The 16,634-nt window shown below is 43.4% G+C and overlaps 1 protein-coding gene across 8 annotated transcripts in view; it reads right to left on the bottom strand.

Moving 5' to 3' along the window:
- Positions 1 to 16,634, bottom strand: part of tenm3 (teneurin transmembrane protein 3) — a 338,666-nt gene that overhangs the window by 94,080 nt on the left and 227,952 nt on the right. For 7 of the 8 annotated variants that reach the window (XM_061830594.1, XM_061830595.1, XM_061830596.1 and 4 more), the window contains 6 exons: positions 15,927 to 16,051; positions 15,379 to 15,486; positions 14,753 to 14,907; positions 12,810 to 12,911; positions 12,506 to 12,679; positions 281 to 340 (listed from right to left, as the gene is read on the bottom strand). In XM_061830594.1, the coding sequence (XP_061686578.1) occupies positions 281 to 340; positions 12,506 to 12,679; positions 12,810 to 12,911; positions 14,753 to 14,907; positions 15,379 to 15,486; positions 15,927 to 16,051 (724 nt within the window). The remainder of the gene's footprint in view (positions 1 to 280; positions 341 to 12,505; positions 12,680 to 12,809; positions 12,912 to 14,752; positions 14,908 to 15,378; positions 15,487 to 15,926; positions 16,052 to 16,634) is intronic. The other variant, XM_061830598.1, reaches the window with a different exon arrangement.

Raw genomic sequence — 16,634 nt, 5'->3', positions numbered from 1 at the left:
ACCCAAAGTCGCTGAATTTCCACCGACGCCTTGCAGGTTAGCAGTGCCGGGGGCGGGCGTTGTTAACCCGGGCCACGACCGATCCGCTATGGGATTCTTTGGATGATGAGTTTGGCACAGTTTTTACGCCGGATGCCCTTCCTGACGCAACCCTCTGCATTTATCCGGGCTTGGGACCGGCCTACAGATTGCACTGGTTTGTGCCCCCATATGGCTGCATTTTTTGTTATTCCCTATATTTTAACCAAAAACAATTCATGACATAAATGTGTTTCAGTACCTTGCAGTCACAATCAGATGGTGCCCCGGCAAGGTAGGTAATTTCTCCATCAGTTGACACCTATGAACAAGCAGAAATGGGGGGGGGGGGGATAAGGTCTAAAGAAGGTAACAAACATGAAAATAATATCAAGAAAATGTATGTATTAACTTTAAAATTTTGATGACGCATCAAACAATCCTATCTATCTATCTATCCGTCCATCTATCTATCTCTATCTATCTATCTATCTATCTATCTATCTATCTATCTATCTATCTATCTATCTATCTATCTATCTATCTATCTATCTATCTATTATCTATCTATCTATCTATCTATCTATCTATCTATCTATCCTGACCGACCAACTGATGGTCATCCTATCCTCTAAGGTTTAGAAGTGTGTTTATGGAAATTCTGACAATTTTACCAGAAGCACATTTGTGAGGTTACACACTGATATGGACTGGCTCTCTTTCTCTGCCCGAATTCATCATAATCACAGGGCACATAGAAACAACCAATCATTCACATACACAATCGTACGTAAGGAAAATTCAGTCTTCAATTAATGCATATTTTTGTGATGTGGGAGGAAACCAAAATATCCCGAGAAAACCCATGCAGGCACGGGGAGAACATGCAAAAGCTACTCAGACAGAGGATTTGAACCCCAGTTCTCAGGACAGTGAGGCTAACCCATATGACCAGTTGCCCCACCGGAATGCCCGAATGCAAAGGAAATCAAATGTATTTACACAGCGCATTTCATATGCAATGTGCTTTATATGATTAATTGCATTTAAAAACAAAGAAAAAACGCCTCAAAAAGTTTTAAGACCAAGAAAATATACAAGTACAATTAAAACTGCATACAGTGTAAGAAATATTTAACAAAATATAATAACTCTAAAAAGCATGAGGAAAAAGTTTCCAACTGGGACTTTTAAATAATATCCCCCCAGGTTCACAACTGTAGTGTCTTTCATCAAAACAGTGATACCCCGAACTGCTCCCCGTGCACTTCAGCTACCCATAGCTCCGGTGTGTTCCACTCATAAGTATGTGTGTTCATTGTGATGGGTAAAATGCTGAGAAATTTTGTGGGCATACATGCATGTTCATGACAATAAAAATGATTCTTATTCTAATTAGTCATGTGTTCAGTACATAAACCATTGTTGAGATCGGTCATTCTTAGAAGAGTATGGATCTTTGCCTTGTGCTGGGAAAGCAGAATTACGGCAACATTGTTTGTGGCTGTTTCGCCCAATACAAGAGTGACAGTCACAGTTGTAGAGGTTGCAGGTGAAGGTCCTTGGTTTGGGGTGTTCTTTTCAATGTATTTTTGCCAATCGCTTCTTTTGGTATTCTTCCATCGAGCATACGATAAACATGACCCACCCAGCTTAGAGAACGCGTAAGGACCAAGTGAATAGGTTTGGTAAATTTACACAGGAAAGTATCTTGGTGATATGGTCACTCCATTTAATGTTGATAATACTCCTCAGCATACAGAGATGAAAGGTGTTGAGGTCCGATCCTCGGGCTGCACTGAGACTGGTTGCATCACCCTGCGGGTTGTGGGAGGGTTCCTGTTCTCCGAGGGGTGGGGTTTGTGGCATTGGTGGAGTGGGAGTGACTGAGGGGGTGGCATTGGGTCCCTGCAGCCACAGCCCAGTGGCCAGTTGTCCAGGCACCTTGATGGGGGCCAGCGGACTGCCCTGGGTCCCTCAACGTGCCATATGTCCTGTCCACAGCGTCGGTCTAAGGTGGACCCTTCGTCCTGGTTTCCGTCCTAGATTGACTGGATGAGGTCCATCGCCTCAGCGTAGTGGACACAGCAATTATAGGACATTTCTGTCAGTCTTTTTGCATGCACAATGGTGTGAATTCACTTGCATGTGTCCGTTGACACAGAACCCAGGGATCCTTTCACTGGGTGTAAGTGTCCTTTCACTGGGTGTACTTATTTAAAAAAACAATTCATGTTTACATGAAGAGCGTATGTATGACCCCACTTATATTCGTGTACTACAGACCTTTATAATTCACTATCAGTCCCACCGCATTCTATTTGTATAGCCAGCTTCACGATCTTTGTCTTGTCTTGCATCCTTCTTCCACCGTCCTATATTGTCCTGATCTTCCTTCTAAGGGTGTAGCGCTACAGTTACACGTAACATCCATATTTGTTTCTTTGGTGTAGATATGGAATGTTTTTTTTTCATTCTGTCTACAGTTTGGGTGGCACAGTGGCGCAGCTGTACAATGTTGGCCTCACAGTTCTGAGGACCAGGGTTCAAATCCAGGCCCCACCTGTGAGGAGTTTGCATGTTTTCCTGGTCCCTGTATGGGTGTTCTCTGAGCGCTCTGAGTTTCTCCAACATCCCAAAAACATGCATGAATTGGGGACTCTAAATTGCCCCTAGGTGTGATTGTGAGTGTTTTCTGACCCCATGTGCCCTACAATTGGCTAGAAACCACTTCAGGGTATACTCTGCCTTCTGCCCGATGACAGCTAGGATAAGCTTCAGCACTCCCGTGACCCTTGTGAGGATAAGTGGCTCATTTAATGGCTGGATGGATGCTTCATTTAAGAACAAAAACTCCATATCAGGTTGTAATGATGTCAATAGCCGATATTGTTTTATGACCCAGTGACCTGATACTGGAGCGATAACTGGAGACAATGATTTGATGGATTCACATTTTATCTGCACTAAGTTCATACCATTGGGAGAAGTCCCCTTGTAAAAACCTCAGCATCCAAAAATCATCAGTCCATTCATCCATTTTCTGAGGTACTTACCCTCACAAGAGTTGCAGGAGTGTTGGAGCTTGTTCCAGCTATCTTCGGCCAGGAGGCAGAGTACACATAATTACCATTATGTGAGAGCGGTATGCTAATTAGCACAAGGGTTTCCATCCTAGAAGGGAAACCTACCATCTTGAAGTGTATGTGGATGCAAATGGACAGTTGAGAAATTAAATCACTCTACTGATGTCTCAAAATTGTGAGCAGAAGTGTGTTAACAAAGAGCACAGAAGCAAAGAATTTACTGGGAGCAAAGCCCAAAAATATGGGGTATCCAAAAGGGAGGTACTGAAGTGAGATTTCACTGATCTCCTAACAAAAGTGCAATGTTTGGATATTGAGGTTTTTATAAGCAGACCTCTCCCACATGTACGATCATGTACTGTCATGCTCCTGGCATCATCCCCAGGCTGGGTGTGGTCAGCCAATTAGTCGACACACACCTTTACCCTGTTTCGGCTGATTACACCCATTACTTATAGGACACGGAGACAACTAGTGCTCCGCCAGATCGTTGATTCCCATGCCTCGTTCCTGTATGTTCCTGTATACCTGACCTCCCATGTACCGACCTTCGCCTGTTCCCTGACTATCCTAGTAAGCCTGCCTCTTCTGATACTGCTGCTTTTCCTGACCGACTCGCTGATCATTGACCACGGACCGAATAAAGGCTTTCTGTACACTACCTGCTTGCCTCTGGAGTCGTGCATTTGGGCCCGCCCTCAAGCCTCGTTTGTGACAGAACGATCTGGCCACAACATGGACCCAGCCGACTCCGAAGTCATCCACTGATCGTGACAGTTCCAGAGCAGACGCCTGGCTGAGCAGGAAGCTGCTCTCCAGGTAACGAATAAACGTCTCCATGAGATCTGTGCCCGGCTGGAGCCGTGGCTAGCATCCCAAGCTAGCGCGGCTGCTACGCCGACAATGGTCACTCCGCCTGTCGCTCCGAGTCCACCCGTTCCGCCTGTTACGGAGCCCTCCCATGCCAGCATAACTCAGCTTTCCCGACCGGCACGGTTCTCAGGCGACTCGGGCAACGTCAAGCCCTTCCTTGCGCAGTGCGACCTCCATTTCGAACTGCAGGCGTCCGCTTTCCCCACGGACCGCTCCCAGATCGCCTTCATTTCCCACATGACGGGGAGGGCGGAGGCGTTGGCCACTACAGAGACTGACCAATGCCCCGGCCGTCTTCCAAAACTTTATTAATGACGTGCTCCGGGAGTTCCTGAACAAAAACGTATTTGTATACCTTGACGACATTTTCATCTTCTCAGAAGATTGGACCTCCCATATCCAACAGGTCAGAGAGGTGCTCCAGCGTCTCTTGCAGCACCAACTGTTTGTGAAATGGGAAAAGTGCGAGTTCCACCGAGCATCCGTGTCCTTTCTGGGCTTCATCCTAGCAGAAGGGGAGATACGGATGGATCACGGGAAGATCGACGCGGTGCTTCGGTGGCCCACCCCCGCCAGCAGGAGGGACGTGCAGAGGTTCATTGGCTTCGCAATTTTCTACAGAAAGTTCATTCTGAACTTCAGCGCCGTGGCCGCCCCTCTGGACGCTCTCACCTCTCCGCACAACGTTTTCGAATGGTCCCGGACCTGCCACGAGGCCTTCAATAAACTTAGGGCAAGTTTCACCACCGCACCCATACTCATTATCCGGATCCAGATCGCTAGTTCATGGTGGAGGTGGACGCGTCGGACTCGGGAATTGGAGCCATCTTGTTGCAGCGGAGTCCCAAAGACGGAAGGATCCACCCCTCTGCGTTCCTGTCTAGGAAGTTAACCCCGGCAGAGAGAAACTACGACGTGGGGGATCGTGAACTGCTGGCGGTCAAGACGGCTATGAAGGAGTGGCGGCACTGGCTGGAGAGCTCACAAGTACCGTTCGTGGTCCTCACCGACCACAAAAATCTAGAGTGCCTGAGGACAGCGAAGCGGTTGAACGCCCGCCAGGCCAGGTTGGGTCTCTTCTTCACCCGCTTCCGCTTCACTCTGTCCTTCCGCCCAGGTTCCAAGAACGGCAAGCCGGACGCCCTCTCACGGATCCATGAGGGGGAGCGCACCGAGTCAGTAGCAACTCTTATCCTGCCAGAGGCGTGCTTTGTGTCCGACTTCACCTGAGCGGTCGAGTCGCGGGTGAAGGAGGCCCTGGGAGAGACGCCGCCGCCCGCAGATTGTCCGTCTGATCGCCTGTTCGTCGTTCCATCACTTCGGGGAGATGTCGTCAACTGGGCTGTCATGCTTCTGGCATCCTCCCCAGGCTGGGTGTGGTCAGCCAATTAGTCGACACACACCTGCACCCTGTTTCGGCTGATTACACCCAGTACGTATAGGACACGGGGGACAACTAGTCCTCTGCCAGATCGTTGATTCCCATGCCTCGTTCCGGCAATCCCGTATACCTGACCTACCGTGTACCGACCCTCGCCTGTTCCCTGACCATCCTAGTAAGCCTGCCTCTTCTGATACTGCTGCTTTTCCTGACCGACTCGCTCATCATTGACCACGGACCGAATAAAGGCTTTCTGTACACTACCTGCTTGCCTCTGGAGTCGTGCATTTGGGTCCGCCCTCGAGCCTCGTTCGTGACATGTACGCCAGTTTCTCTCTAAATAGATCCAGGGTTAAGGTTTGCTGCCAACATTTTTTACTGTCTACATTATTCACTGGCCCAAAAAGAAAATGGTAGAAATGTTTATACAACTCTAACACAAAAGGATACATTTGTTCCCAAAAAATCAGAGGCACAAGAGATAAGGTGAAGACTGACACATTAGAGTCATCGAAACTATCAGAAAAGCAAATGACAAATGAGATGAGCCAGCACTTCTACACCTCTACCTGCTCCATTGGAGCCAAGCCCGATGCAAAACTCCCTCTTACAAACCTAAGATCAATATTAGGTATGACGGATAGGGTGAAAAATATTGTCAATGTTGGACTCCTCCCATTCCCCCTGACCTGAAACCACCGTCCACTAAGATACGAAAGGCCATTCCAGTCATGTGACACTGTGAGTCCGGAAGATAAATTCTTACTGCTTTTCCCCCTGTACTCACAATTGTATCTTTTTCTTTTAGTGTCGTTTTACCTTTTGAGAATAGTTTACATTTTTGAGAGGGAAGCAACTTTGTTTTGAAATCGCAGTCTGCGAAATCTTCAATCCACAAAGCTAATGTGGCTTCCTTGTGTACAATTCTCTTATTCTGCGGAGTCACCCAACATTTACCTTTACCCATAAAAAATCTTATCTGTGAATATGACTGCTGTGTGCAGGGTCTTTTCCAGAATACAGTAATCCCTTGTTTTTTTGCGGTTAAATGGTACCAGACTCAACCGCGAAAAGTGAAAACTGCAAAGTAACAGGGATGTATGTTTATCTGGGTACCAGAACATTTAAAATATGTTAAAACTATTTGTACTTTGCATTTTCGAAACTACAACAAGTATTTAGTTAAATCTTTAACTATAGAACAACATAAATATAATACATACAGTATGATAAATTTATTATATACATCTAAATTATCAAACACTTACTATATTCTCTTACTCAATACTTACCATTCATCACTCTGAGACTTCTGCCGGAGCCGCTGCCGATGTTTGTGTGTATGTGTGATTACCCAAATGTTTAAAATATGCAACAGTATAGGATTTTTAATTTGCATACTTGAGACAAAAAATCCAACAGTATTACAACTGTCTAGTTGTCTTTATTTACATAATCTACAACTTTGTACGCACATCATTTGGGTAAGCTACGAGGGCTTTATTCTGGAGAAGAACATCGTGATGGGGATTTGTTGTGTTTGTTTTTTCTTCTGCTCCAAAATTCCTCTGTATAAAGATATAACCCCGTCAAAATGATTGCCAAACTCGACAGCTCATACCATGTTGTTGTCAATTTCCAGTGCAAAGTTTTACACTTCCCATGTTGGACAATTTCTGCAGGTTCTCCAGAGTAAAGCCACGCTTTTCAGGTTCCTCCTTGTCTTTGTCATCATCTTCCTCACTTGCAGTCTTTGTCAAGTCAAGAAGGTCATTGTCAGTCGGTGATTCTGAGTGGCAATCAATTAGGGCACAGATGTCTTGCTAATTCATGTCCACAAATCCCTCATCCCTAATATTGCGACCCAGCTTAACCGCCTTCTCCACTTCTGAGTAATGAATTTCATCAGGAGTAAAGCCAGGATAGTCGTGCACTACTTTCGGCCATAATATCTTCCAGCTTCAATTAATCGTCTCACTTTCCATGTCATTTAATGCCTGCTGGATATTACACAAACATATGCCTTGGTCGTAATGACGCGAGTAGTCTTTTATCATGAATTCGTTGCTGTCGTCGTCAACTACCGAGATGAGGCCCTCCATGGTTGAGTAAGTGTAGAGTGCCTTAAAGGCATGAATGACACCTTGATCAATCAACTGAATAAGAGATGTGGTTTGGCGGAAGAAATTCTATTTGGACTCCGTCATACTGCAAGTCCGTTGCATGGCCTCCTGCATAGTCTATCAGGAGAAGGACCTTAAAGCAGAGGCCCTTTTCAGGCAGATGCATCTTTACCTGAGGGATGAAGCAATTGAGGAACCACTCAATTGTAAGAGCTCTTTGTAAGCCAAACCTTGGCGTTGTCCAGCCAATAAACTGGGAGCAGAGCCTTATTTTAGTTTTTTAAAGCTTGTGGATTTTTTGCTTTATAAATAAAGCCTGATTTCAGCAGGAAACCAGCTGCATTGCCACACATGAAAACTGTCACACAGTCCTTGTGGACCTTGAAGCCTGGCCTCTTCACTTCCTCCCTGAAGAGGAATGTGCACGAAGACATCCTTTTCCAGAAGAGACCGGTTTCATCCATGTTGGGGAGGTAGTTTCCCTCACTGATGAGGTTCAGCAATTTCTCCTCAACATAACGACGGGCGGCAGCAGTGTGCCTGAGGAAGCCTCGCCATACAGAGCCACGCTTTTTAAATTGTAACGGTTTTGAAATTTCGGGACCGAACCTTTGCTTGTGAAAAAACCCGGTCCTCCAGGGGGAAAATCACTCCTTGTGGTGCTCGTGCTGGCTTGAGGGTCGTCAGCACTTTCTTCACCCTCTCCATCATTGTTACCGGGCAGGATTTGTTCGTAGAGGGCTTGAAAAGGTTGAAAACCTGGGTAGCACTAAATGTAATGGTCCTTAAATGGTTCAGGTCATACCTGGAGTAAAGTAACTACTTTTTAACCATTGGAAGTGCTCAATCTTAACAAATGACAATTACATATTGGGTCCCTCAATGGTCAGTTCTTGGGACGCCTCCTGTTCACCCTGTTTTTGCTACATTTGGGTCAAATTTTCCAGAACTTTAGTTTTGACTATCATAGCTATGTAGATGACACACAGTTGCAGTATATGTAACAGTGTCTCTAGATGACTCTAGTTCAATTGAGGTGTTGTGGCACTGTCTAAAGCAGATAAACAACTGGATGACCCAAAATTTCCTTCAACTAAATCACAACAAAACTGAGATAATTGTTTTTGGCAATAAAGAAAAGAGGATTCTTGTTTGTAAATACCAAAGACCAAGTCCGAAACCCTGGTATTTTGATAAGATTCCGACCTGACTTTCAAGAGTTATATCAAATCAATCACAGAAACTGTCTTTTATCATCTGAAGAACATATCTCGAATCTTCTTCTTTTTCTTTTCCTTTCGGCTTGTCCCGTTAGGGGTCGCCACAGCGTGTCATCTTTTGCCATCTTAGCCTATCTCCTGCATCTTCCTCTCTAACCCCAACTGCCCTCATGTCTTCCCTCACCACATCCATAAACCTTCTTTTTGGTCTTCCTCTCGCTCTTTTGCCTGGGAGCTCCATCCTCAGCATCCTTCTACCAATATACTCACTCTCTCGCCTCTGAACATGTCCAAACCATCGAAGTCTGCTCTCTCGAATCTTGTCTCCAAAACTTCCAACTTTGGCTGTCCCTCTAATGAGCTCATTTCTAATCCTATCCAACCTGGTCACTCCGAGCGAGAACCTCAACATCTTCATTTCTGCCACCTCCAGTTCACCTTCCTGTTGTTTCTTCAGTGCCACCGTCTCTAATCCGTACATCATGGCCAAACTCAGCACTGTTTTATAAATTTGGCCCTTCATCCTAGCAGACACTCTTCTGTCACATAACACACCAGACACCTTTCGCCAGCTGTTCCAACCTGCTTGGACCCGTTTCTTCACTTCCTGACCACACTCTCCATTGCTCTGTATTGTTGACCCCAAGTATTTGAAGTCGTCCACCCTCGCTATCTCTTCTCCCTGTAGCCTCACTCTTCCCCCTCTACTTTTCTCATTCACGCACATATATTCTGTTTTACTTCGGCTAATCTTCATTCCTCTCCTTTCCAGTGCATGTCTCCATCTTTCCAATTGTTCCTCTGCATGCTCCCTGCTTTCACTGCATATGACAATATCATCTGCGAACATCATGGTCCAAGGGGATTCCGGTCTAACCTCATCTGTCAGCCTATCCATTACCACTGCAAACAGGAAGGGGCTCAGAGCTGATCCCTGATGCAGTCCCACCTCCACCTTAAATTCCTCTGACACACCTTAGGCACACCTCACCGCTGTTCTGCTGGCCTCATACATGACCTGTACTATTCTAACATATTTCTCCGTCACACCGGATTTGCGCATGCAGTACCATAGTTCCTCTTTTGGTACTCTGTCATGGGCTTTCTCTCGGTCTTCAAAGACACAATGTTGCTCCTTCTGACCTTCTCTGTACTTTTCTACGAGCATCCTCAAGGCAAATAATGCATCTGTGGTACTCTTTCTAGGCATGAAACCATACTGTTGCTCGCAGATACTTACTTCTGTCCTGAGTCTAGCCTCCACTACTCTTTCCCATAACTTCATTGTGTGGCTCATCAACTTTATTCCTCTATAGTTCCCACAGCTCTGAACATCCCCTTTGTTCTTAAAAATGGGAACTAGAACACTTTTCCTCCATTCTTCAGGCATCTTTTCGCCCGCTAGTATTCTGTTGAATAAGTTGGTCAAAAACTCCACAGCCATCTCTCCAAATTGCTTCCATACCTCTACCGGTATGTCATCAGGACCAACTGCCTTTCCATTTTTCATCCTTTGTAGTGCCTTTCTGACTTCCCCCTTAGTAATCATTTCCACTTCCTGGTCCTTCACTCTTGCCTCTTCAACTCTTCCTTCTCTCTCATTTTCTTCATTCATCAACTTGTCAAAGTATTCTTTCCATCTATTTAGCACTCTACCGGCACCAGTCAACACATTTCCATCTCTATCCTTAATCACCCTAACCTTCTGCACATCCTTCCCATCTCTATCCCTCTGTCTGGCCAACCTGTAGAGATCCTTTTCTCCTTCTTTCGTGTCCAACCTGGTGTACATGTCTTCATATGCCTCTTGTTTAGCCTTTGCCACCTCTTCCTTTGCCCTACGTCGCATCTCGATGTACTCCTTTCGCCTCTCCTCAGTCCTCTCAGTATCCCACTTCTTCTTGGCTAATCTCTTTCCTTGTATGACTCCCTGTATTTTGGGGTTCCACCACCAAGTCTCCTTCTCCCCTTTCCTACCAGATGACACACTAAGTACTCTCCTGCCTGTCTTTCTGATCACCTTGGCTGTCGTCGTCCAGTCTTCCGGGAGCTTCGGTTGTCCATCGAGAGCCTGTCTCACCTCTTTCCGGAAGGCCGCACAACATTCTTCCTTTCTCAGCTTCCACCACATGGTTCTCTGCTCTACCTTTGTCTTCTTAATCTTCCTACCCACCACCAGAATCATCCTACATCCTACCATCCTATGCTGTCGAGCTACACTCTCCCCTACCACTACTTTACAGTCAGTAACCTCCTTCAGATTACATCGTCTGCACAAAATATAATCTACCTGCGTGGTTCTACCTCCGCTCTTGTAGGTCACTATATGTTCCTCCCTCTTCTGGAAATAAATGTTCACTACAGCCATCTCCATCCTTTTTGCAAAGTCCACCACCATCTGCCCTTCAAAGTTCCTTTCCTGGATGCCGTACTTACCCATCACTTCTTCATCGCCCCTGTTTCCTTTACCAATATGTCCATTACAATCTGCACCAATCACAACTCTCTCGCTGTCTGGGATGCTCAGAACTACTTCATCTAGTTCCTTCCAGAATTTCTCTTTCAACTCTAGGTCACATCCTACCTGTGGTGCATAGCCGCTAACCACATTATACATAACACCCTCAATTTCAAATTTTAGTCTCATCACTCGATCTGATACTCTTTTCACCTCCAAGACATTCTTAGCCAGCTCTTCCTTTAAAATAACCCCTACTCCATTTCTCTTCCCATCTAATCCGTGGTAGAATAATTTAAACCCTGCTCCCAAACTTCTAGCCTTACTACCTTTCCACCTGCTCTCTTGGATGCACAGAATATCAACCTTTCTCCTAATCATCATGTCAACCAACTCCTGTGCTTTTCCTGTCATAGTCCCAACATTCAAAGTCCCTACACTCAGTTGTAGGCTCTGTGCATTCCTCTTTTTCTTCTGACGCTGGATCCGGTTTCCTCCTCTTCTTTGTCTTCGACCCACAGTAGCTGAATTTCCACCGACGCCCTTGAAGGCTTGTATGTTTCAAGCAGAACAGGAAAAGCTCATCCAAGCTTTTATCTCAAATAGACAAAACTGTAGACTACTCTCCCAAAAAGAGCATCAAACAACTGCAGGTCATTCAGAATGCTGCAGCTTGGGTTCTGACCAGAACAAAGAGGTCAGAGCACATAACTCTAATTTTAAAGTCTTTACACTGGCTTCCAGTCAGCTTTAAAATTGATTTTAAAGTTGTGGTACTGGTTTATAAATCACTAAATGGTTTCGGTCCTGAATACATGAAAGAGATGCTGATGGGATACAAACCTCATAGGGCTCTGCCTTCGACTGACTCAGGTCAAATTGTGGAGTGCAGTGTCCAAAGCAAACACAGTGAAGCAGCATTTAGCTATTATGCTGCACAAAAATGGAATAAATTGACAACAGTGGTGACGTCAGCCAAAGTGTGAGTGTTTCCAAATCCAGGTTAAGAAGTTATTTTTTCTCATGCGTTTTAGAGTACTTCCACTTTCCAATGATATTTCTTGCACTGCAAGCTGTTTTAATTGTACTTTTTATATAAAATGTTTTTATTTCCATGTATTTGAATGCTTTTAATCATGTAGTGCACATTGAGTTACCTTGTGTGGGAAATTCGGTTTGCTTAAACTAGCTACAAAGAGTAGCCCAACATATTAAACCATATGGATTTAGAATTTGATATCATTTAAAATCATATGTGAGTCAATTCAGGTGAGTACATACTTTTGGCAAGATAGTGTCTAAACAATACATATCTAAGTGGACCGCTGCATTCTTTTTATGATTACCTGTCGAATGCGATGGATTTTTTTCTCGTCTGTCTCTGTGATGTAGAGAAGGCCATTGTAGGATACAGCAATGGCTGTTGCCCCCTCTAGCATGGTCTGAACCGCTCTCTTTCCCATTGTGTATTCAATACCAGGTACTTGGCAGTGCATGGGACGGCCTGCAACAATGCGAACCTGAACACACACAAAAACAGTATTCCTCAAATTAATATATGCACTCTATAATTTTTGGAGCTAAGTAGTAAAAAAGGAAGATAGCATACAGTTTGTCATTAAGTATTATGTCCGTACATAATGAGAATACCTGTCTATTTTCAGTGATCTGCAGCACAACATTGTTGTCCAAAACATATATGGAGTTGTCCAAAGGACTGATTGCTAGATCAGTGGGCCATTCCAAACGAACCTGGGTTGAGGAATCAAGGTGGAAAATTTTATCTCAGACAAACTCCAAAGCTTTTTAAAAATGTTCTTTCTAGACAGTACATATCTCAATGATTGTTCGGACAGCACAGTGGAGGAGTGTTTACTGTCACCTCAGAGCTTAAAATTTGCAAGTACCATATTTTCCAGACTATAAGTCGGCCCAGCCCAAAAATGGATACTAAAGAAGGAAAAAACATATATAGTTACACTGAAGTACAAGTCGCATTTTTGAGGGGAAATGTATTTGATAAAATCCAACACTAAGAACAAACATTTCATCTTGAAATGCAATTTAAAATAAAAATAGAAAAGCGAACAGGCTGAATATGTGTATTGCTAATATTTCATTATGCATAAACTACAAACTGAGAGCGTGCCTGGTATGTTAATATGACAACAGTTATTCAAATAACTATAACATAAAGAACATCCTAACAAGCTTACCAAACCATCAGTGTCACTCTAGATCAATAAATCCAATAAAATGTTCATCCTTGTTGTCACTTCTAAACAACTTGGTGGATGTCATGCCACTTTCTCTACTAGGTCGCTTTCGTCAGACTCATCGTCTGTTGCAGTTACAACTAGCCTATTCCAGCTTTTCTGAATCCTGACAGGAGGATTTTGGTTGTCCCTGAAGCCCATACTTTGTCGAGCCATCCAATGACTTCCCTAAAAATTGGATGGCTCATTCACCCGGACGCTGTGCTCACCATCTGTCATCCACTGCTCCCACAGGTTATGCAGGACTACCTTAAAGCTCATATTCATGGTGATATCAAATGGGTGGAGTATTTTGGTTTAGCCTCCAGGGATGATGGCAGGTATGGAGGTAAAAACATTGAATTTATTTTTGAAAGGTTTTGTGATAGGCTCACGCATGCCATCGATACATCACAAGCAGGGCTTTTCATGCTCTAAAGAAGCCATTCAGACACTTAGTGTAGCTGCATATTTCACTACTTGCATCTTGTCATCTGCAGAATATGATATTCTCTTCAATGCCATTTTTATTCAGTCCTTCTCAGTTGTTCATATAAGTTACTGCTATTGTTGAAATGATTAATTTTCAGTGGTACAGGAGTAGTAAGTACAGATACACAGGCCGAGAGCATTCTCTTGCAGTTGTTGGTGTGAAATAATGTATAAGCGGCTCAGAAAATGGATGGATGGACATTATAATGTGTTAATAATGTCACATATAAGTCGCTCTGGAGTACAACTCGCACCCCTGGCCAAACTATGAAAAAAAAACTGCGACTTATAGTCCAAAAAATATGTTACAAAATATGAGTTTTCAAGTTTCGCTGGGCTTGCATACGTTCCCTCTTAGGTGCATTAAATCCCTTTTGAAAAACTAAAGACAATTAAAAAAAAAAACATGAAACTAAAATAAATTAACCACCACAGATGTGGAAAGTTGTCTATATATCAGTCATGCGATCTACAAAGAGTCCAATAATCGGTTGCTTTTATTTTTTTTTAAAGAAAGGGAGAGTGGAGGTCACATGGACACTCAATATAAAAAAAATGTCAAGATCAATGCCTGGTCTGTATCCGAACCTTGGACCCTACTTTAGCCAAAAAAAAAATCCGGACTTCAGTTTACTAATATTCTTTAGACTGGATACAAAATAGTGACTGAATGTGACTGGCTATTGGGCATGTATTATAACACAAAGAAATTTTAGCAATTCACTGACATGCAAGTATTATTGTGATAGGCAATAGGTATTACAGTGTCATGGCCATAACTTTTTTGGCCACAGCAGAATTTAGACTTCAGAATTTCTGAGTGGGAGTCAGGACAGTTCATGTCACCTCTCTTATGTGCATGCTGGTATCACAGGTCAGAGGTCGTGCCGATGTCAAGTCATTGCTTCCCAACACTGTGGAGATGATCCCATTTCGGTCCACTTTTCTGATCATTGTCCCATCCACAAAGTAGATTAAACCATTTTTGTCAACTGCAATTCCTATATCGGGTAGACAAAAAACTCGTTACCTTTACATTTCCACTGTCTGCGGTTCGATTGCTGTCTTCATCTCAGAAATTTTGTTCAATGTGAACCAATTAACTTCCAGTTTAAGTTTTCATTTTTCTTCCTGTTTTAATTACCAAAATAGTAGTGATGTTTTTCATTTGGATATTAATTCCCAACTACCTTCTGATGTGTAAAAACAAATACATGAAACCATTGTGTACTATTGTTGGTTGTGAAATGTATGTAAATGTATGGATTGCTTTTTACACTTATTTTCAACCAGCTGCTCTGAATTACCCTTGAATTTCTGCCCCTACACATAGAGCCAACATAACGAAAACATGCAGTATATAGTGCAAATAAAATTTCTCCAAATTAAATGGAATGAAAACAACATAGTGATAATTTATCTAATCTTCATCTACTTAAGTTTTTACTTTTAAACAAAGTATGTGTGTGTACCTTTAGGTCCCAGTAACTGTGCTTCTGTAGCTTTTCTTCCATCGCCACACCGTGCTTCATCAAATGGCGGACATTGTTCCCCAGTACCAGCCACAACTTCACCATTACCTCAACACACCCACATTAAACATTGTAATGTTATCTGACTTCTTCTTCTTTTCCTTTCGGTTTGTCCCATTAGGGTTCACCAAAGCGTATCATCGCAGATGAACACAAACAGTATTTTTTTGGCACAGATTTTTACGCCAGATACCCTTCCTGATGCAACCCCTCTGCGTTTTAGTCGGGGAGAGAAGCTTACAGCACCTAGTATTCCCAGGCGGTCTCCCATCCAAATACGAACCAGGGCCAAATCCGCTTAACTGTGTTCTCAGGGTAGCATGCCCGTAAGCTGTAATGTCATCTGACATTCCTGCACAACTTTTATGTCATTATGTTATGGTTTGTATTACAAAATTCATACTAAAGACAAATTGTGGTGATGGGCATTACAATAGACCTGATTAAATACAACACTCTGCCAGAGGAAAAATGCTAAAGAGACTTACTGATAAGGTCCTGGGCACCACTGAGGTTCTTTGGGCGGTAGACCTGTCGTGAGTTGGTGTCTGACACAAAAAGCTGTCCTGTCATTGGATCCGTCGCCAGATAATACCGATGGGTAGGGTTGTTGCTAAAATGGAAGGAAGGGTGATTGGAAATAAGATTAAAAACAAAAAACCCATTTGAGTTAGGAATGCTCTTGAATGGTGTCAGCAGTCTCTTTCCCTCACCTTTTATCATGACATTTTAAGGGGAGTGAGTTCTGAATGTATATATGAGATATGAATTGCAAAGTGAATCAATATATTTGTTTCTCATTACAGTTCAAGTTTTAAGATATACAAGGGGCTTGATATCCTTCCATAAACACACACAGTGCTTCCTGTTTGTGTTCACGCGCAACCTGGTGTCTGTTTTGTGTGCATGTATGTCACTAAATGGACACAGTGTCCTAACATGAGAAGTCGCATTTGTAATTTGAAGGACTAGATAAAAACATCAGTTATAAAAAAAAAACTGAATTTGGGATGATGCCCTGCAGTGTGAACCTAGCCTAAGTAACAGACATTGAATGAATAGATGAAGTAACAAGGCAGCAGTTGATGACATTGTGAGAGCTGTGAATTGTAAAATGTATAATTTATTCAGATGTCAGATGATAGTTAAATACTTGAATGCCTGGAGAGATTTAAAAAAACTGGTTGAATATTACA

This window comes from Syngnathoides biaculeatus, chromosome 9 (assembly GCF_019802595.1).
Source record: "Syngnathoides biaculeatus isolate LvHL_M chromosome 9, ASM1980259v1, whole genome shotgun sequence".
Taxonomy (NCBI): Eukaryota; Metazoa; Chordata; class Actinopteri; order Syngnathiformes; family Syngnathidae; genus Syngnathoides; species Syngnathoides biaculeatus.
Note: the sequence above shows the minus strand (reverse complement) of the source record. Positions and strands in the feature narration are given on the sequence as shown.